Source organism: Mastigoproctus giganteus, chromosome 12 (genome assembly GCF_048544385.1).
Source record: "Mastigoproctus giganteus isolate SK-2022 chromosome 12, ASM4854438v1, whole genome shotgun sequence".
NCBI lineage: Eukaryota > Metazoa > Arthropoda > Arachnida > Uropygi > Thelyphonidae > Mastigoproctus > Mastigoproctus giganteus.
This window is the reverse complement of record NC_143586.1, coordinates 100,886,016-100,909,763: the sequence shown is the minus strand read 5'-3', so window position 1 is coordinate 100,909,763 and position 23,748 is coordinate 100,886,016. Positions and strand designations below refer to the sequence as shown.

Sequence of the window (23,748 nt, the reverse complement as noted above, 5' to 3'; positions counted from 1 at the left end):
TGTAATATGAATGCTGAGCTATTTCGGATTTCATTTTGGCGAAAAGAACGAGAAAAAAAGTTTGAGAGTTCATGTTTACGAAAGGATTCATTCATCAAATGCAAATTGAAATCCATTCGGAAAATTTTATTTTTAATCTTCATTTCGAATGTAAATGTAGTGTCGTGGTTAAGGAAGTTAAGATTTATGCTCGCTGAAACAAGCTGTGGGTAATTATTAATAATTTATATCTGGTTTCAAGCTCCAAATTATGATTGCGGAGCTCATATGCACAAAACAAATAATTATGGGCATTTTTCACTCCGTGGCTGAGTTAGTCGGTCTCAGGCTTAGACAGCAAGGTTTTCCCCGGAATCCGTGGTTTTTCGTCCAGCAAAACACACGCAATTTAGAGACACAGTACACATGGGCAGATGAAGCAACTTTCCGGGGGACCCTAATAAATAGGGGTTTTTTTTTTTTTTTTTTTTTTTGACTGTGTACATCTTCAGTGTCTCTATCAGCTGGCTATGGGGCACTGAGTCGAAGGCCTTGCGATAGTCGGGGTAGGCTGTGTACAGGTTGCAGCGCTTCTTGTAGGCTTGCTCCATAACTGTTGCGTCAATATTCAATTGTTCCTTGAATCGTTTGCTTATATGCTTACATCCATACTTTGCTCAGCCATGCCATGATGTTCTGGCTCCCCAAGTGGTCTTATATCTTCTTGATTATGTAGATGGTTAGGATCTTGTACATTGTTGGGAGAGAGGTCTGTACTTCGCCGGGTTTTTGGTGTCTTTGCCCTTAGCCTACAGATAAGTGATTCCTTGAGACTGGGACTCTGGGATTGTCAGACTGCCTTATCATCTGGGTGAACTGCTCCACTCTGTGCCTGTGTGCAGCTGAACTTCTTGTACCAATAGTTGTGGATGCTGTCTGTCCCTGTGGTAAGCCAATTATGATTTAATGATCGACTTTTGTACTTCCTCTCGAAACTCCCATTCTGTCATCTCGTGTATGTCCTTGGTTTTCTTCCGTTCTAGGGTCCACCCAGGGGGCATGGGCATTATGGATAACTTCGCTGCTCCATAGTTTGCTCCAAAACTCCTTGAGTTTTGGGGCAAACTGTGATTGAGGGATCCGCTGTCTTTGTTCTCTTGTCCAATTTTCCTGTAGAAAGATTATTGTTTTTTCATCAAATTTTCTGTTATCTGTCTTTCTCTGGGCATTCTCCCTATGTACGGCAAAGTCCCTTGCTCAGTACCAGGAGTTTCTGCTTGAAGGTGTCAATGTATTCTTCGATCCTCTGATTATAGGTCTCGATTATGCTCTGGATGTTTCTTTCTTGAGGATGGCCTTCCCTTTTCTGATCAGCTTCTTACATCTGTTGCACCGTACTGGGTCAGTTGGCCTATCTTCACTTTTATCTCTTCTATCTCTGTTGTAGCCTTCTTTCCGAGGCGGCGGTGGTGGTTCCTTTACTTAGCGTTTTGTGTTCTGTTGGTTTCTGGTGTCTCTTCCGTTTATCCTGGTGGCTGCTACAGCAGCACAGTAAATGGTTGTGTGGATGGTATCTAGTGCTATTGGCCGGATGAACAAGGGCACAACATGCTACATACCACATGACTTTTAAATCCCTGGCTTGTCCGATACAGCGTACATACGCGGAGATGGGAGAAATCCCAGGAGCCATTAGACCCAAATATACCTATACCTAACTAGTGCTACTTCGTTGTTGTTGAGGTAATCTGACATTATTCGCTGATTGAAGTAGTCTGTGACTTGCCACAGGATTCTGTTTGGTCTCTCGTTCCATATGGTGTGGGGTACATTCCCTCGAATTCTGCTGGGGCCTTCTTCCACTCTTCTATCCTGGATATCGCGATCTCGTCTATTTCCACTTTGGCTGCTCCAGCGTGTAGCTCTTGTACCTGGTGTGTTCCTCCTCCAGTTTTGGATCAGCTGTGCTCATATTCTTTATTGTTTATAGTTGATTGCTTACATTCCTGCTTGATTTTTTTTTTTTTTTTTTTTTTTTCCTCTAAGGTTGCAAGAGCTATCAGGGTCTTAATGACGATGATTCGTCTTTGGTCTGCTATTCGTTGTTTGGTGACCTGAACAGTCGGGACCGATTCCAACCACTTAGTGTTTAGTTTCTTCCTGTACATCGTCATGTCGGTCTCTAACTTCGTTACTTCGTAGTATGCTCACATGATGAACGTATTAATTTCGATGTTCCACTTCATGGGTTGGCATTTTCTGCCGTTCTGGATGGTCACTAGCGTTATTGCATAGGAAGCACTTCCATTTGGTTGGGCTGGATGGTCTTGCCCTACCCTTGTGGCAGCCATATGGGGTAACAGCGACACTTGCTCCACTGTATTCCTCGGGAGATTTTCTCTGACTTTTCGAACCGACTGTTCTGCCTAAGGCATAAGCTCGAGTGACTTTATCCTGCTCCGCACTCGATGCAGTATATTCGATATTTTTACTTCTCCTCTTCACCTAGCTAGGGAGGTGGAACTGTTTAGCTTTGGCGTTTGCATCTAGTGGTGAGTAGCAGTTATTTGGATCGACACCAAATGGCGCCACTCTGCCTCAGCCATCTCTTTTACCCTGTGTAGAGTAAGTCTGATGAAACGACTTTCGCGATTTTTTTTCGCGTTGAGATTCAAACTCGATATGATATTGCTGGCCCGGTGGTAACCACTTGGGCTAATAGCGCCCCTTATTATTATTGCTCTTATATTATTTCTTCCTGACTGGGGTTTTCACCTCGTGACGGCTATTGCTACCAAGTACACAGGGTGGTTGTTGCGTCTGTGTTACTGTTGTTGGTCAAGGAACTCTGATTTTCCTACAGGTGTTCATGAGGATTGCGACTTTCTGGAGTTCCTTGTAGATGTTTTCTGGAAGACCTATTGCTGCTAGGCTGTTATGCAGGGTCATTGGCACCACACCGGTGGTTGGGACACAATGATCGGGATGGTTGTTACTTGTTGCATATGCCACATCTCTTTGATCTCCTGTCTTGGGTTCGTGTACTTCCTGATTTTTTTTCCTCATGCGTTTTCTGGAGATTGCCAGTGTTGAGCACCGCTATGTCAATCAGGTAGGTAGCCTTTTCCTTCTTGTCGACAAGGGTTATGTCCGATCTGTTGTGCGGGATTGTCTTGGCCGTTATTATGGCGCCGTCCCAGTACAGCTTGTGGGTTGGGTTTTCAAGTACTGCCGGGGATTCGTACTTGTAATACACTTGTTATTATTATTGTACATACTTTCTTCCTCAATGATTAAGCCTTTATGGAAATTTTAATTTCCATATAAGGCTTAATAGGGAATTTTATGGAAATTTCGATGTAATTTATTTTGCACAAAATAAATTATTTTGAAGTATTTCAGATGAGGAGACACTAAACCTACTTGTTGATAACAAATTTGTTTTATTGAAACATACTAGAAGGTACGAAACGTTTGACCCAATACAGTACTCTCAATTTACTAAAACTTTATAGGCTCTGTCTTGGGCCTTCTATGGCACCTTTCTTCGGGAGAAATGGGAGAGGAGGAGGACGGGTGATAAAACAGCATAATATGTGCACACCTCCAGTAGCACCAAAGTACATGCAATGAAAAAGAATATTTTTATTTAAAAGTTATGCAATTAACAATTGTTACACAAAATTTCATTAAAATATTTTCATGTATGCATCTTTGTGCTGCTGTCCATACCCTATGTCGTTCTGTTAAGAATTATCATACTCTATCCAATTTGGTCAGAAGAAGAATTTCACAGACGATCCGAGACGTAATCTGAAATGTTTTAATAAATCGAGAGTACTGGACCAAGGGCATTGTATCTTCTAGTATGTTTCAATAAAGCTAATATTTATTACCAAGTTGAGTTAAGCGTCTCCTCATTAAAAATACTTCGAAAGCTCACACATAATCTTTCAATACATTAAAATAATTGTCCTACTAATGATATTTATTCAGCCAATGGGAGAAGAGAGATGCGTGTTATGACAATACGTAACAAATACAGAAATACGTAACAGAAGCTTGTTTTACTGTGATAAAACAAACTTCTGTTTAAGCGTGGTCACGCGCTATGTTTATCCAACATGACCACACGGTGCCATTCTTGATTTCCATATATAACGTATTTATTTAAATAAACTAAATGCAACAAGGCATAATATTTTAAGAGTTTAAGATTTTATATAATATTGATGTAGATACACCAGAGAACTCTTAAAGAAAAACTACGATCGTAGTGTGAAAGACACCCACCGATGAAAAGCCAACTAGCTTTGAAACGGGGCCGTCTGGGTGGTGGCGCCTACCGAGAATAAGTAACAATAGTCTTCACTATTAGTGAGGCGTTATTTATTCGAGGTAGTGCAATACTTGGTAACTCTTTGTGAAGAATGAGCACAATATGAAATACAGATGAAATGATAAAAATTGCATAAATGCCTTATTCAAGCTAAATTTACTATCAATAATAATATTCGCATCTGGTGTTTACCTAGAGGCAGCAGAATTCTTATTGCTCTATATCTGTAACTGTTCGACCTCAATGTGGCGCACCTGCAAATATCAGTATTTTGCAGAGAAAACTGCAAAAAGGATATCTTCGGCGGGAGGCTATACCTAGGACTGGGACCAGCCAGCTACAATCCCACTATAATGTAAAGGCCATTATAAATTCTTTTCTCACCGACGCAATTTGAACCTGAAAATAGAAAATGAAGCCCCCTTTGCCAAGCATGAAAATGCCTCTCTTTATTCTTAGCCCCCCAACCCCCAAACGTGAAAAGCTTTGTGTTAATTTTGCCGCCCTTGATAGCTGGAACATGGGCGCAGCCGTTTCAGAGTGTCCAACCTCAGTGATAGTACAGTGGTTTCACCACTTTTCATTCGTTTGGAGAGGTCTTGGGTCGAGTCCCATCGGCGACTGGAGGAACTAAAGTCCTCTAATCGAGGCTGTAGTTAGCCGATCTCAGGCCGAGGGAGTGACGTCCCTTCTCCGTGATTTATTCCTGGTTTTTGAGTCCGCACCACATGCAAATCGGCCGGTAAATGCACACATACATTCTACAGACACCGTACACATACGAAGATAAGTTTTGCTCAGGAACCGTTAAAATAATAATTATTGACTTGGACCTTTCCAAACAAGACGACCGATGGAAAACGAAAAAGACTTTGGGGAAATCGTACCCAACATGAAGTTCTCTGAGCAGTTCAGATAGGATACTGGGACAGACTGCGGGGTTCCTGTCAGAAATATTTTCAGTAGGGACAAGATGTTTATCCCGTTGTATAAAGCAATGATTAGGCCGCATCTTGAATGCTGCATACAAGCTTCATTTTAAGAAAGATGTGGATCTTTTGAAACAAGTGCAAAGAAGAGCACCAGGATTAGTCAGTGGCACAAAAAGAGCACTCTTGCCAAGAAAGCCTTGAGTTCTGTACATTGCAGCATCCAAAAACCAGACATCTGCGATGAAACCTAATTTAAGTGTTAAGACTTTAAACGGATTGAGTTAACTTAATGCTGAGGACATACTTACTCTTTCACGGATGAGACACATAAGGAGACAAATTTAAATTGAAAAACGTTGCAGAATTGATGTGCGAAAGTTTGCTTTCAGCCAGACTGATTGTTGGATTCTAGTGTTTGCAAGCGGGTAGTTTGAATAAATTTATGCAAGGATTAGACAAATTAGTAGAGGAGATGGATAAATGATGTGGGTAGTTGCGACAGAAGCACATAATTCAAATATGTGGAGGTGATTCAAATGAAACCCACAAAAATAATTTTTATTTTGCGGTTTTGTTTTTACCTGCCTTAAATTATTAATTACGTCACACGTGACTTGTGATATCACGTATCTGACCTCCGACTACGTGCCCTCCCGCTTTCATGATTCCGTATAAAAGATTAAAGTTCCAATTCGTGTTTTCATTTCTGAAGCAACGGTAAACTTCACTGCAAATCTATAAACGTTCGTGATATTTTCGGCTTCAGAAATATTTATTTAGCGCCTTTATTCATTGACGTATTGCTGTAACTTAAGTGTGCCATTAGTAACACTCAACACCACAACTGCGGTTTCAATATCCGCAGGGATTTTTCCACCAAAACGTTGGCCTTTCTTTATCCTACAGGATCCGTTTATTCTTAAGAAATATTACGGTCATTTTGGAGGAATTTATTTCCAGACATTTATAGTACTTTCCCGGAAATTATTATAGGCAATATTTCTAAACAGCCCAGCTCGTTGTTTCCTATCTACTGCCATTTAATGATATCGTCACTGTCTTCGTTTCCGCCGTTTCGCTTGTGGTGTGATTTGTGCCGACAGTTACGCACCGTCTGCAGGAAATCTTACACCTATGTTGTCCTATAAATCGAAATTCTTGGACAAGCTACATCTTCAGCAGCACAATTTATGAGCTAGTAAAATTGAGAGAGAAAGAGAGACGAGACTACTACTTATTATTACGAAACTCTCTCTCTCTCTCTCTCTCTCTCTCTCCCCCCATCTCGTGGTTACTATAGTTACGCATAGAAGCTCGGGAGACTGCAGAAGTTTAAATGAGTGCAATACTCAACTGCTATCGGCAAAGCAAATGGTTTTCGAGTAAAATGTGAACATTTATTTATGGAAGTTTGGAAAATAATATTGTGGAAATAATTTGTTCCGGGAGCACTCTGAGCGAAATAATTCACAAAGTTTGTTCTGAAAAGTACGATTTAGAACTTTTATGGAATGCATGCGCTATTTGAACTCGGATAGCGGCGATAAGCAGCAGTTATTTATTCTGTAAACACACTGGGAATATAAAAGAAACGGCGCATGCATTTCAAAGGAGTTGTGGTTGTGTGCAGTGAAAAGATACGAATACAAGCGGTTTAAAAGTTTTCCTTTTTTATGTAAAGGAAATGCACAGAACTGGGGAATGGCAATCCCTGGAATCACTTGATTTATACAGTATGCTGTGCGTATTTTCATTCTTTATACTTCATACTTCACTCAGACGAAACGGAAAATGAAAAAAACAAAAAGACCATTACTATTTAATTAGAAAAAAAAAAGCATTAAAGTTTAATAAACTTTGGCAGTTAGCATGATTGAGTGAGTACCACATGGAATGGTTACCGTTGATGCAAGTTTACAGTCATGCAGTAGAGGAAATAAAAATGCGATCTTTAAACCACAATTTCCTCCAGGTATATTGAATTTCTCTGAAATTCTCAAGATTTATACGGAGGAAACGAAGTTACGATGGAAGACTTTTCTTTGATCACCTCATGGGAGCTCTACTATAAGAAGAAAGCAACGAAAAATCGTAAAATAAAAATCACGTACTGCTCGTACAGTTAAACAGATTGTAGTTTCCAAGAAACCACGACTTAAGTAGCGTCTTGGTTCGATTGAGATAATCAGCGGAAAAACGAAGTGAAGTAAAATTAACCTAACACGAGAAATCAGACGATTCGGTTCATAAAATGAAATCCAACTTCCTTGAAGGCTGGGTGGATCGTGGCAGACCAGAAATTCAAAAACGAATTACTCCAGAAATCAGCAGTAACTATAGCAAGTGAAAAATGATTAGGCCACTATTATTATTAGCCATATGGTGCAAGGAAGCCAGGTTTATGCTACACCAGACAAAAAAAAAAAAAAAAAAAAAAAATGCTGAGTTACAGAGAGAGAGAGAGAGAGAGAGAGAGAGAGAGAGAGAGAGAGAGAGAGAGAGAGAGAGAGAGAATCACCAAGAAAGAGAAGAATAATGATATCCAGCTCAGGACCCTGGATGTGCCAAGCCCATACTCAACCAGATGTGAGCCCCTGGGGTTATTTGTGACCTTATTGTTAACACTTCCACCCAGTGGCGTATCTAGATATCATCGTAAGAGGGGGCATGGTGACCAGATCCAGGTATCATTGTAGGGGGGGGGGGGGCATGCAGACCAGGCTTTTGAGTTTCCACATATACTGATTGTTGAGTTACCTGATACAACCTTTGGGCTTATAGAAATTCATTTTGTTCATCGGTTTCGTACGGCCGTTTCTCTTTAATCTCTTGCAGATCCAATCCATTTGGTACTACAATGGAGGAAACTTATGGTCACCATGTGCCAGTCGGTAACGGTAGTCGAGAAAAATTCTAAAGTCAGTTCTAAGTCCCTCATTAGGGTCCATTGTCTCTCACTCCGTATACCTTTCACCCACGTAAATCGTGTTATAGACTGCTTATGTAATTAATAATAAGTAAATAATAAGGCGCGTTTCTTAGACAACTGTTTTGTAGATCAAAGGGATGAAATAATAACGTGAATGCGTCGCGGAATGGTTAGTGAAGGATCGTGACCCGCCTATGGAAATTCTCTCTACTAAAGAAAAATGGTCACTGACATTATATAATGTTAAAACGCCATCTCGTCTAACGCAAGTGAGACGAGATGTAACGCAAATGTGACGCAATTTGCCATTTTATTGTCATTTTGGAAAGTAACACGTGTCATTTTATCCTCGCTGAACAATGGTCTCCAGGCGTGTGTAATAAATGGGAAAGAACATTGCGAGTGGGGCATTGACTCTGTTATTCTATGATGGTATCCGCCTACACACACGAAAATTTAGTTGCAGCGCTATCGATTTGGCATGGATACGAAATCAAGACGTGTTCAGAGTGAACTCGTTCCTAAAGAATAGTAGGAAATAGCTACGGCCATTATTCTGGCATCAGCGTTCAATTCTGTACCTCATATTATGATAAGGTATAGTATAAATTCGTCGTTATTTATCAAATTAGCAAGTACAAAACAGTTAAACTTTATAATCTGTTCTGCCAGTATCTCAACTTGACCTCTGTTTAGTTTCTTTTCATGCGTAATGTGTTTTATCTTCTCGTAATTACTTAAGTAATTACGAGAAGATAAAACAGATATGCTTGTTAGTTATTTTTCCTTCTTCTTCTGTTAAATGCATTATCCTAAATCTGTAGCTCTGCAATACGCAAATACTGATATTATATGGTTCGATTCACTCATATCAAGAAAAGTAGATATATATGTTGGCAAAAGTACTTATGCATATATTGTTGATATATTGTAGAGAGCGTTGCAGTAATACTATTAACAAAGCTACTGAAGATAACGGTGTTATTTAAGATGGAGACGAGACACGGTAATGGCTTCAGCAAATTTGATTGCGATAGTGCGATGCAACCCGGCAAGACTTGGTGTAAGACGGATTTCAGAGCTTCTCAATATTCCGAAGACTGCCAAGGACATTGAACGAAGAGGGAAGGCAGCTGACCATACCCAAGTCGAACATCGACCAGAAAGACGGCGTATTTCCGAACATTTTAGTGGCGTTGTCCGGATAAACCACAGCCAACATTCGTCATATAATCACCCAGTAGATTCAAGAACTTGAAGCAAATATTGTCAGGGTACAGAGCGTATACAGATCATTGCATCCTGTTGGTGCAACTCTGCGTACATAATCTCATACAAAATCTCGTTACCCTATAGTGTGCATAGCTTTAGGGTCAGGCGCCACTTTTGGTTTCCCACATCTGCGCCATATGTACACTGTGAAGAGATACAGTACCACTGTAAATGCCAGAAAAGTGTTGTTTAATGTGTAGTATTGTGTTGGGTTCTGTTGTGTGTCCTGGAATTTGGTCGCAGGGTCCCTGGTGGGACCCCACGTTGCCCGTAAAGACACCACTAGGAGGTAGCCAGGTTGCCCATAATTCTCTGGCTGATCTCTGTCAGGGTCGCCTCAAGGCCATATTGCTCCGGGATATGCGGTGGTCATTCCCTGACCTTTCCGCATCCTCCGTATTTGGTGATCACTGGCTCGAACCCCGGTCTAATCAAGAAGCGTGTACTTCGCACTGCTGCTCCTGCCCACCTGACTACGGAGGCGCCACGGAAGAAGGGGGGGATGAAAGTAGGAGTAAGGAGATGTAGGCGAAGGCATCCCCTAGCGGTCAATGTACACTAAGTTCCATCAGACGAAGGAACAGAGCAGAGCATTGCATTGCATAGCATGGGTACTGACAGTGCAGCAGGCGCGGTTAGTGGCGAGCAGGATGTTCCTTTGCACCGAGTCGAGGATTCTTCTACTAGTAACAGTGATGGCTTTCGGGTACAAGATGCCTGCTGCGTAAGTTATAATCGGGATAAATACGCTTTATAGAATAAGGACAGAGTGTGCCTATTGAATCTCCAGCCCCGTATGGAGACCCTGGCGACAAGGGCGGTGTAGTTGCGTAACTTTCAAGAAGAAATTCTTAGGTATTTAAGATGTGGCTGGAAATTTAGTTTGCTGGCAAGGATAGCTCCTAGATACATAAGTTGAGTGGAGAATTTTATGGTCCTGTTGTCAATTTTTATCTCTGTCGGTTTGGCTTCATTGAGACTTCCTTTGAGAAGAATAGTCTGTTTTGGTGGCAGAGATGGTGAGGTTGTGGCGTTTAGCCCAGTTATGTAGCTTCTGTAGTACATTATTCGCCAAAGTCTCCAGTCGTGCCCGAGAATCGCCGGTAATGGTGATAATAAAATCATCTGCATAAGCCTGGGAGGGGACTCTATAATGTCTGTACTTATACAGTATAAGTAACCTTGTACAATAAGTAACCATGTACGCTATCTTTTCCATGGCAGAGTTGGACTAACGTTTAGGAGCCGCCTTACATGTCCACATCTTTTAGTGTGCTATTTTTAACTGAAATCTACCGAACGTGATTTAATTCATGATTCTGCTCAGTCCCAACTGAGCAGTGGGGTCAGAAATGAATAATCTGATATTTATAGTGGTGGAGTTACTTTTAAATATAAGCTAATTCGTTAATTAACTTCAGCTTTAGGAACTAATAGTGCTTGGTAATATGAAAATATATTTTTGTAGTTCCTATCGATATAAATTGAACCCGATTAGTTGCTTTGGTTAGCGGTCGTTTTTAAGCAAAATATTCTCCCGTGATGCGCTGGAATAATAAAAAATTTCCGCCTTTTCTTTTTTACTTTGTAATCTGTTCCGTCCGTCATCGTATATCGCTTACTCTTCCGCAATGGCAGCGCAATTATAAGACATGCAATATGCATAAGCACCGCCCCTTCTTTTTAGTGTACCATTGCTGGTTTTTTTTTTTTTTTTTTATCTCCGTCTTAATCTCTTCGAGTACTTTTTGAACATTCTTCCAGTTCAGATGGATCTTGAGATTCGTTCATTTCAAATGCATTCATACGATTATTTTGCGGAAATCGGAAAGTAAAAGCAACTTTAAGCCAGCGTTCTTTACATCGTTCTGTTTCTTTGAATAAGTTCCTCCTAGAATTGCATATTCCAGCTGCTGGGCGAAACGTGAAATTGGTAAACTAAACCTATTTCATAAATATGGAAAAGTCAGCCAGTATATTGCCTTTCTTTTCTCAAAAAGAGAGGCAAAAAGAATTCATTATTAAAATCTGGACATTATAAATGTATACGGGAAGAGCGAGAGATTCATTAAAGTTGACAACCCTGGTAAACCATAGGGGGGGGGGGGGTTAAAATTAAGATCAGTGGAAAGTAAAGGAGAAAAATCCATACTTTACTGAACAGGCTCCCGAGGAAATATTTCAAGCAGAATAGGCGCATGAGCCGGCTGCATACTACTTACCATTTTATTCCATCAGTCCAATGGTCATTTACCATCCAAAATTTAGTACGATCAGGATTATTATTCATGTGCTAAATTTCATGTATCAATTTTTTATTAATTTTAATTTGTAGTAACAAATAACAGCCGATTTTAAATTCATTAATTTAATGAATAGATTGTAACCTACAAAAGTTCGATTCCAAAATCAGGAAATTTCTTTATCTTTCTAGCCTTGAGTACTGCCGGTTTCAGCAACTTTTGTTTTTTTTTTTATTATAATATAATTCTCCTATAAGTTTTGTACGTTGCAAAAATTTATAGAAATTTTTAAAATAAAATTTTTGCTTATTTGCATATAGAAAACTAAATTACTTTCTTTTCAATCTTAATCATTTACCTTTCTTTTAAAATCATAGAATTCGCCTTATTTTCCAATTTGTGAAGGTATTTATTTCTTAGGAAACACAGCAGCGGAGATTTACACAGTCGGCTGAAAACGAGGAAGATCCTTGGAGTCGGAGAGACTGACAATGGAGACATACACAGATCAAAAGTAAGTTTGTTTCCTCTTTCAATAAAGCGTTATTTAAAATTGACTCTTCGGGAACAGAAATAAGCGTGTTTGATAGAAGTTTAATTTTTATTTATTATTTTTTTTCCCACATTCCTGAATGTGGGAGGAGCGGGGGGTTTCGATCAAGTATGTCAAAAGTAATTAAAAGTTGATTAATTTTTTTCGTTTTTTTTCCTGAATTAACTTTTATACTATACATGCAGAGTAAAAGGGCTAAGTCAATAGACTGGGAGGTGAATTTATAACCCCTGGCCATTCTTAAGCATGTGGACAGTCCCGCTTCTCAACAACCTTCGTCGGTAGACACCTGCCTATTCTTCCTATTCGTAAATCGAACCCAATTTTAGACACCGAATCTTTTGCCTTTGTTACTGTGCACTTGTGACCAGAAGAAAGGTAGCCAGTCAGTGGCATCTACCGTCTATTCAACAGGCAGCTGTTTGCATTTCAAATAAAAAAAAATTAAGCAGTCAGTCACTTATCTTTTGCCGACTGTGTATCTTGTGGCGTAGTGAGGAATCAAATCAGGCCGCTTGGTAATGTGGTTAATTCGGTTTTGCAGATTACCAAAAGACCGATTAGGCGACATGATCCTGGATTCGATGGAGCCTTTTTAAGGCCACGCGTAGTCATAATACATTGTAGCGTTTAATCTACAAAAAATGTGTAAAATATATAATTTGGTCTTGCTGTGTCTATCAGTATGAATTTTGTTTATTATCCTTAGCGTAATTTATTCTAAAATCTTATCAGTAAGTCGCTTTAACAATTTATGTGGCCACAAAGTCAAGTGAAGTGAATTGATTCTTGCTGCATGAATGAGCTATTCTTTTTTTTTTTATTTATTTTCTCCTGTTACCCACACGCTACATGAACTAAATGACGATTTTAAGTGGATTGTAGAACAGCAATGAAAGGTAATGCTTCGCTGAAGGAAAAGTTTGATATACAAAAATGAAATTTAAAATAAAAATTTCATTACATATATATATTCATGGTAAGAATTGCTTTTCTGTTGTTAATTATGGATACGGCGGACAAAAAAGATTAAACGTTAAGAATGAAAGTGTTTAAACTGGTGATGCTCAAATCGTTTTAGCCGTTCTTATGGGTACTTGTCTGTTATCCTCCCGCCAGGGTACAGTAGATTAGTTATCTTCCGCCATGTATATTTACATTTACTTATATTTTCCTTTTGTAATTCGTACTTAAGTTTAATGGCGACTAAGGTTGCGCCACAGAGTGGTGACGTAACTACTGGCTGGAAAATAATAACCGGTACCGTCTTATATTAGACATCGCAACGTTTGCTCTCTCTTGGTTTAAATGTCAGTCAAAAGATTTGTTACTTTAAATGTTCATATAAAATTAGGAATACAACTTATTTAAAAACAAAGGCGTCTACTTTACTTTAACATTACCAGTTTTATACGCATACTATATTAGTAAATTTTTTTATTTATTATTTTTTTATTAGTATTTTTTTATTAGTAAATTAATAAGAGGAGTTTACCTCAATATAGTACGTGGAACACTTCCGTATGATACCCTCCAGAAATTAAAACGGAAAAAACGAAAAAATCGACAACTTACCGGTACATTAAAGTAAAATTTAAATAATTATTTAATTATACCACGTACTATATTGAGGTAAACTCCTCTTATTAATTTGCTAATATTATTATCAACTTAGAACATATTGAGTATTACAGCTCTGTTTCATACTATCTAATTATTTTTTTATATCAGAACGCTCAAGCCTTTCTATTTTTATGTGCCGAATGATTTTTATTCACATTTATTAAAACCTGTTCTTGAATATGCTATCTTTTTTTTTTTCTTTTTTACTCACGACATTGGCCTCAAGTTTTGCATCTACAAAGATAAATCATGTATCATTCGAAATATCATTTATTCAAACTGTCAATTTTGAAAAATTTATTCAAACTGTCAGCCTGCACCATCTGCGAGGGCAACTTTTTCCAGCAATCAACGACTAGCTGGCTAAACGAAGACTTCCTACAATCTAATCTAAACCTCAACCCCAATGATTTGAATTTATGACCCTTAGCTCTGGAATTCTTTATAACAGTAAGAATTCCACCTTCAGTCATTTTACTAATTCCTCTCAGAGCCTTATAAACCTCAATCAGGTCACCTCTGAAGTGCCTGGTTGCCAAGCTGTGTAATATAATCGGAGTCATTTTCTCATACGGTCGTCCTTCTGCCGATCTCACCATTCGAGTTGCCCGCCTTTGGACCATTTAAAGAAGCTCGATGTCTTTTTTTCAGATGAGTTCTAGCGAGATAACGCTAGAACTCATCTTGGCTAGAACGTTATCTTGTAGAATCGAGTTCTACAGGATAACGTTCGATAAATCATCGATAGGACACAGTAGACTTTATTGGCTGCCTGTTTACACTGTTCAGAAAACTTCATATCTGCCCGTACAGATCCCTTTTTTTTTTTTTTAATTTAACCCCACCAAGTATGTAATTTATTTGCGGGTTACTGTTCCCCAAGTGTAACACTTTGCATTTAGCAGCATTAAAACATAGCTACCAAAAGTTGTTGGTAACTGCCAAATTAAACTATTCGGTTTGGAAGCAGCACATACAAATTTATTATTTTTTTTTTGTTAGTGATTGAACACCACTTGTTTATCACTCTGTAACTGGGTTCATAAATATTCCGTTCCATTTTCCTCTTAGTGTTATTATTTTATAATAATAATTGTCTTCGTATACCTTTGTGGGTATATAAGGCCAACTCATCCCACAAAGTGTAACGTGGCACTATTCCGAAACGTAAATTCTATAAGGGTTTAACAGAATAATAAAAATTCCTCACAATTACTGCAGCGGGTCAAAGTGCAGAGTTTAATCTGAAGTTCTGAATCTACGTGCGGGATTGCTGGTACTCACCACAACGCCAGATCTACAAGTTGGATGGATGGTTGTTTTGTTGTTTATTGGCATTGACGTGATCTACAAGTACTACGCCAATGGCCGTCATACAGGGGAGCCGGTATGACCGCCATTGGCGGTGACTTTTAAACCCTCACCCTTTACTTTACTTCTCCTAAACTAGGATTGATTAATTCTCACCTGTCAATCCACCCAAACTCATCCGACTGCCAATCTTCTCTTCTTCATTATACCCCGCACTTCGTGCTCATTTTTTTCTTTTTTTTTTTTTTACTTGGTCTCCGGCAGGAAGCTCAGACAACCCTGACGGATGCCAGCCAGAGTATTAAGGGCAGCCTGGCTCACTTCCCAGTGGTGGTGGCGGGCTACGCGGTGTCCCACTAGGGGCCCTGCGGACAAGAAGCCAGAGACAGAACAGAACGTAACACTACGATGAGAGCCTTGTCGATCAATTCGGCCCTGGAAAGATTGTGCAAGGCTCAAGGGGTATAATTTTTTTTTTCAGCCTGGTCTGTACTTGTTAACAGGAGAGACTGCTTCTACAGGGATGGGATACACTTAAATAGAAAGGGTGCAAGAATATTTGCTGATGCTATCGAGGCAGTGTTAGGTGGGTCGGAAAATTGCTAGCTTCGGGGGATAAAAGGACTAATAGATTAACATTAGCTACTGGCAGAGGTGAAAGTGATTCTTGCCCTGTTTCTATTGGAATGCGCAGCAACCTGGAAAACAAGATGCAGGGTAATTCAGAGACTGCTGGGAGTCATTGCGGTACAAGTAAACACATGGGTTGTGTTAGGGTAGCTAAGAATAGGAACAGGTGAATGTATACTTGCATGTACACCAATGCTAGGAGTTTAGAAAATAAATTTGATGAATTCGAGGTGTTGCTCGCTCAAAAAATCAAAGGCAGATATTGTTGGGATATCAGAGACGTGGTGTCACGCAGATATAAGGAATGTAGAACTGGAATTTGTGGAGTACAATATGTACAGGAAGGAGGGGTTATGCTATTAGTTAAGAAACACATAAATTCCAAAGAAGTAAAGCCAGTCGACATCGCTGAACAGTGCAGTGTCGAGTCAGTTTGGTGGGACATAAGCATTGGAAGATCAAAATTGAGAGTAGGAGTGTGTTATAGGCCTAATGACTCTGATGAGTATAATAAGAAACTGTACAGGGAAATAATGGGCCAGTAAATCAGAGAGTCTTATAATGTGGAATTTTAATTTCACATTGTGGGTTGGTCACTCACACACTAGTAGGCTTTTGTGGATTTATTGGATGATTGTTTTCTACATCAGCATGTTCGGGAGGCAACTAGAGGGAGTAATACTCTTGATTTGATTATCAGTAGTGATTCTTCATACATTAACAATCTGCAGATAAAGGAACCACTAGGTGACAGTGATCACAGTGTGCTGAAGTGGGATTTGCTCAGAGATAACTACCATCAGGGGTAAAGGGAAGGGTTTTTGCTTTCGTAAAGGCGACTACGGCGGTCTGAGACAGTATTTATCTTGGAAAAAGAATTTATCTTGGAAGCTATTAGGCTTTACATAACAACTAAGAAATATTGTTCAAAGTTTAGGCCTAAATGGATGTCAGATGAACTAATGAGGCATATGGCAGAGAAGAAAAATGCATGGGATACATATAAATTAATGGGTGACATGAAAACCTACGATAGATATAAGCTGGTCTGTAACCAAGTCACAAAGGAGATTAGGCAAGCAAAGGCAGATTATGAGAAATCCTTGGCAAAGGATGCAATGAAAAACAGAAAATAGTTCTTTACCTATGTAAACTCTAGAAGGAAAGGGATGAATCAGATTGGTCCACTAGATATTGATGGTTCAACAGATGAGGATCTTGCTCAGGTGGCTAACAAACTAAACGAGTATTTTGCATCTACATTCACACATGAGGAGTTATTCAGGAAGGGGGAATGCCAGAGGTGAAGTAAACTCTGGCAGTGAGCTAGATGATTTTGTAATAACTGAGAGGAAAGTGGAGGATAAATTGTTGAGGATAAGCATAAAAAAGGCACCTGGGGTGGATGGGATCTATCCAGTTAAATTAAAGGAGGCTGCAAAGGAAGTAAGCAAACCCTTAGCCACAAATTATCAGAGCTTCTTTGGGGAGGTACCCAAAGAAGGTACCTACTCAGGGGAGGTATCCATGGACTGGAGATGTGCAAATGTGACCCCAATTCACAAAGGAGGATCAAAGGGCGACACAAGTAATTATAGACCTGTTATTTTAACTTCTGTTCGAGGAAAATTAATGGAGGCACTGGTTAAAGAAGCACTGCTGGATCATCTAGACAAGACTTCAGCTATAGCTCGGACAAAGCATGGTTTTATTAAGAGGAACTACTACAAAGGAACTGGATGCAGGGAATAACTTTGATATCATATACTTGGATCTTAGAAAGGCTTTTGATACTGTTGCATAAGGAAGACTGCTGCACAAATTCAAGCAGTGTGGCATTGGAGGCAAATTGCTGCTATGGATAAAGGGATGGTTGAGTGGGAGAAGACAGAGTGGTAATCAATGGACACTGCTCTTCATGAACTAATGTTATTAGTGGAGTCCCTCAGGGTTCAGTGTTTGATCCATTGTTGTTTTCTGTATTTATAAATGATATTGTTGATGGTATATCAAGCTTAATGTCCAAGTTTGCAGACGATATGAAGGTTGGCAGGGTTGTTAAGGACACTAATGACAGTACGCTGCTGCAACAGGATCTGGAAAAGTTGAGCAGATAGGCTGAGAGGTGGCAAATGAAGTTTAACATTGACAAATGAAAAGTACTACATATGGGAAGCAGTAACGCAGAGTGACTTATCAACTCTGTGGTACTACACTGACAGTGGTAGAGAACGAAAAGGACCTGGGGGTAATTGTGCAGGCAAATATGAAGTTTTCTGAGCAGTGCAGACGGGCTACAAGAGTAGCTCATGGTGTCTTGTCAATGATATACAGGAAGTTTTCTAGCAGGGATAAGGAGGTGATTATCTCCTTGTATAAGGCAATGGTCAGACCACACCTTGAGTACTGTATACAGGTCTGGAGGCCTCGTTTTAAGAAAGATGTAGAGTTTTTGGAACGAGTACAGAGAAGGGCAACATGATTAGTGACTTGAACAAATCGTTTCTCTTACGAAGAAAGACTTAAATTTTGTAAATTACAGTGTCTGGAGACTAGGCACCTGCGAGGTGATCTGATTGAGGTGTATAAATCCTTGAATGGTTTGAGCATGCTCAATGCTGATGGGATTCTTGCTCAGAATAATCACCTGAGAGGGCATAAATTCAAATTGAGGAAAGACAGATGTAGGATAGATGTGCGAAAGTTTGCCTTTAGCCAGCGGGTAGTTGGTTGGTGGAACAGACTTCCATCCTTTTTTTTGTGGAAGTTGATAGCCTAAATAAATTTAAGGCTGAGCTGGACAGGTATTTGGAACGAACGGAGGGGTGAAATGGGAGCGGTTTTTTTTTTTTTTTTTTTTTTTTGTCAGATGCTGCATAAGCTTGCTGTCTTGCATCATATGCCTCTACTAATGCTAATACTGTCACAAATCAGACATTACACTTTTCTGGATTTTACTGTATTTCTTCACAAAGTACCATGGTGCAGATGTGGGAAACCACCGGCGGTGGCACCTTCCACAAAACATTATGCAACTGTAACCAAGAAAGCATCCCCCCCTTTTTTTTTTTAAGTGCTTCTGCTCTGTGCTCTCGGAGAAGATCTGAGCGGTCGAATAGAAATTCGCCACTGATTAACGCTCCAGAGACGTCCAAGGAATTGTTTCTACCATTAGCAAATCATATAAAGGAGGAGAGAATACAGAATTTCCATATTACTGCAATAGGCATCAGATTAAGATATGCAAAGTTAAACTGTAGAATGAATACGAAGCAGCTTCGGACAAGAGTTCACTTGTCCGAATTTGTTTGAGCAGTTGTAAAGAAGAGCAACAAGGTTAGTGAGAGGGAAAAAATGGGTGTTCTTACTAGGAAAAACTTTTTCCTGAAAATTGCAACATCTGGAAAATAGACACCTGTGAGGAGATCTGATTGTGTGGTTTAAGGCTCTGAATGGATTGAGTATTAACTCAGTACCAATTCCAGTTTTCCTCTTGCTCAGAATATGCACACTGAGGGGGGGGTGGCATACATTCAAATTGAGGAAGAATGGTGGCAGAAATTTGTCTTCAGCCAGAGGTAATTGATTGTTGGATCAAACTTCTAGTTCGTGTTGTTGAAATGGTGGGTAGTTTGAATAAATTCAAGGAAGAACTAGCCAAACTGTTAGAGGGGATGGGGAGGTGATATGGGATTTTTTTTTTTGGCTGATTCTATATAAGCTTGCTTTCTTGCACCATTTACTATTACTAATACTAACTTAATTAACAAATTTCCACCTAATGTTATAGAAATAACGTACATTTTGCGAAGGCTTGGACAGATACCTTGAATGGAACAGGTGACTTTTCTTTTTTTAAGGTTAGTGATTCCTTCCTTTCATTGATTTGTCAGCACTAACACTAAATTGCAAATGACTGAACAAACAAGCAAAGAAAAGCTGTAGTGGATCAGGCTAAATAAAGATGATGAAAACAGCAATGTTTTCATACATCAAACTTAATGCATATATCAAATGTCACTTTTCCTTTCTTTGAGCAGTTGGAAAAAAATGTAGGAAAAAGGTGATTTTATGTATTCAAAAGTGAGGAGTCTAACAGTCAAAAGGACATTACTGTTCCCAGTTAATGTAAATTACCATGGAAAAGTGAAATCTTCCATAGTAGTGATGAAATAAAGGAAAGGTGGAAGCGCAGTCTCTTGAACGTACTGTACGATAAAGGAAAATGAACCACTACAATCCCCTTATCCCTGAGGAATGAAGAAATACAAATAATGTTGGGCCAGTAATTATCGAACAAGAGTTCCAAAAAGCATTGACCTTGCTAAATGGAAAAGCTCTTATAGCTAATAAAATTCCGGCAAAATTATTAAAAGGAACAGGGATACGTAGCCCAGGCAGAATTAGTTTAGACCTACCAGTAGATATATAAAAGAGCTTGTTGACAAAAAAACTTCATTAAATCCATTTTAATTTCAGTAAAGAAGAGAGGCAACAAACCACATAGAACTTTAGGAAAATTAGCGTAATTTCGCATTCATTAAACATACTTCACGAATTCGTAACTGAGAGAATTATATTAAGGTTAAAGAATGTGACTGTATTAAAGACTTTGGGATTAGATAAAGATGTGGACCAGAGAAAACAATTGAAGCGATCACTTTTAAAACATCATAAATCGCGTTTCTCACTTTAGACGAACCAGTAAAAACTGAATAGAGAGACGATGACTTACTTTATTTTTGAAATGACTGTTGGATTAAAAGGTTTCTTTCATTTATTACATTTGATGAGTTTTGCTCTGCTTTTGTAATAGTCTTCAGAAACTCGTTGTAGAAAATGTAACTTAAGTTTTCAAATGACTGATTCAATTGGATTTTTGAAATTTCTCGAAGGGGGAGAGGCTTAAAATTAGTAGAGACGTGATGTGATTTGATTTTTCGAAAGCTTTTGACCGAGTTGTATTCGGTTAAGTTGATGGAAAATATGTAAAGGATAGTAGTAGATAAGAGATGCAAACCTAATAAAAGAAAGACAGGATGATTCAAAATTCGTGCAACAACAAAAAAATTTGAATTAGTGATATTTGGGTCACGCGTATATTGGATCACTCTGGCGCAAACGTCAATAGTGAGATTTAATGGAGACTAGTCCGTGGAGGCGGAAATCGGAAGTGGAATGAGATATAGATATTCTTTGTCACAATTACTTAATATTTATGTATAGTTACTGACAAAGGAAGAGGACAGAATATAGGTAAAAGAAGGGGGAAATGATTAAATAAGGTGTTACTGACAAAGAGACCTACAGAGTTATTAAACACCTTGATAAGATTTCAAATAAATGTAACATGAAAGTCAATGCAACGAAAACACAAGTAATGATTTTTACAAATAACGAAAACACAAGTAATGATTTTTACAAAGCGGCCATGAAAAGCAATTCAAATGTTTGAAGAAGAGAAATTGGAGGAAGTCCGGAGATACTGATAATCTGTGAAGGATGATACTTAAAAAAAACAAAACTTGGAGAAAATAAAGACCAGGATTGTTATAGGGAAAGATACTTTCAATCAAGAGAAGAACCAATAAGAAAACATTGCAAGAAAGAAATAAGAAAGTAGATGGAAAAAGATGCTGCATTTGAAATGTATGTATAATGAAGGATGGAGAAAAATAAATAGCATTGAGGTCTTGGGCAAATATGGAGAAAAAATGAACAACAGAAACATTGTTACAAAATGACACTGGATAGGAATTCGGAGGAGATAGAGAGAGAGAGAAGGCCAGGCCACAGAAGGAAAAGTCTGCTAAAATAAACGGTAGGAAGAAGTAGAATGGGATTGTTAGACTAGATAGGGAAAAGGCAGCTGCGAGGGGTAGAAGAGACATCATTGAAGCCCACAGCCGACTGGTATGCAAAGAACCTGAAGAGGAAATCTGCTTACAGTATTTCCATTGCCCGTATATGCAACTAATTTGGTACATAAAATCAGAAATTTCACAGCTGCTGTAACAAGAATTTCTAAGAATGAATGGGATCTGAATAAGAAAACATTGAGACTGTATTACAAGACGATATTCTTACCTATTATCTCGTATGCTGCAAGCGTTTGGCATCAGAATGTTATTGAGGTTGCTGTGAAGAGAAAGTTAACATCAATTCAAAGATCTGTTCTTCTCACTATTCGCTGCATCCCTCGCACGGTTTCAAATAATACATTCCAAATTCTTGGTGGTGAAATGCCCATAGATTTATGTATTTTATTCAGAGGCACAATCTACAAGAAAGGGATATTTACAACGTTTTGAGCATAACATCAGACCCAGCAAATGACATTAAAGCAGAAAAGAAAAGAATCTGGATTGAGATAACAGCTATTTGGCAGTCTAGATGGGACGAATCTGTGCTTGGACCGGCAACAAAAAAGTTCATTCAACAAGTAACCTTTGTGACTTCTCCGAGAATCTGTTCATGGTTCGCACCATCTATAACTACAGCATATTTACTAACAGGTCACGGTTCTCTCAGGGCTAAGCTCCATGAGATGGGGCTTGAGCCAGATCCGTTCTGCACTTGTGGTCAGAATAAGGATTGGGAACATGTCCTGTTAATGTGTCCACTGTATTCGGAACAGGGACGGCATCTTATAAATAGGGTCCCTAACCAATCGGTGGATAATGTTCATATCCTTCTAGAAAACGAACAAAATTTTACCGCCCTACAGATCTTCTCAGTGTCAGTTTTTCAGAAGAGAACTGAACTTAGGAATCAGCTTGTTTAATTAAATTGAAATCAAATTGGTGTACAAATTGCATGAGCTGCATTTTAATGAACAAAATAGCCTACTGTGTTCCGTTGGAATACCACTTGTAAATAAGGCAGATATCAAGTAAACAATGTAAATAATAAAAATATCAATACTAGTAGGGAAGACCTTCTTGGAATACTTGGAAAAAAAAATCTTGTAACCTCCTGCCTGCTGGACTCTGGAAATAGATATCATACTGATTCAGCACCACATAGCTGAATATAAAATTCAATCTACATGCTCAAAAACGCCACTTTTGGATTAGATAATATAAATCGTGCCGTGACAGTCTCATTGCGACTGTTCACAGCAACTTTCATCACTCCTAATTTTCTGAACAAAAGATTTCCTAGACTGCGTGGGAAACGATGAATTGTAAAACTATGTATTATAGAGGCACAGTCTCATTGTGGCTGTTGACCTCATTCCTGACGCTTGAGGTTTTTGTCATCTTTATCCAGTACATATCTTATGTGGAAGATTGAAAAGCAAGATTTATAATTTTTATTTTATTTTATTAACAACAAGATACACAACAGGTAACCATTAACAGTGTATATGAGAGCAGAATAATGAACACAATTGATAACAATAATATGAAATCCAACAGGAAGATAAACATTGATATAGATTTAAAAATTAAAATCATATGTACAAAAGAGGATTTCATTAAGTTAAGTTACCGGTGAAATAAATAATAAATTAATTAATTAGAGAATAGAAAAATAATTTTAAAAAATAATAATAATAAACTACAACGATAGTAATTTTGCATTTGAAGAGAAGAGGCAAACTTGTGGATGGAGTTAATCAGTGATTGGGAATTGTCAAAGAAGTCAATGAGAGAGTGATTTGCTGATTCTGTTCAGTGGACTGAACTTCATGAAGTCCGTGCTGGCAGAGTTAAGGCGAAACAGTGTAAGTTTCCTAACTGGTCTACAAGGAGCATTGAAGTTTATTTTACTAAGGATATCAAATGCTTCGTAATTTCCAGTGATTATTTTGGCTAGAAGGGTGATGTCAGCAATAACTCTTCTAGTGCACAGAGGCCTCAGATGAAAATAATCACACAGCAATTCATAGTACACTGTGTGATAAAATAGAGGATTACGGAACGTAAGGTAAC

At 38.7% G+C, this 23,748-nt stretch overlaps 1 protein-coding gene across 4 annotated transcripts in view; it reads left to right on the top strand.

Moving 5' to 3' along the window:
- LOC150077302 (tumor protein p53-inducible protein 11-like) overlaps positions 1 to 23,748 on the top strand; it is a 388,464-nt gene that overhangs the window by 270,843 nt on the left and 93,873 nt on the right. For all 4 annotated transcript variants that reach the window (XM_090385675.1, XM_090385672.1, XM_090385674.1 and 1 more), the window contains exon 2: positions 12,115 to 12,208. In XM_090385675.1, the coding sequence (XP_090241801.1) occupies positions 12,115 to 12,208 (94 nt within the window). The remainder of the gene's footprint in view (positions 1 to 12,114; positions 12,209 to 23,748) is intronic.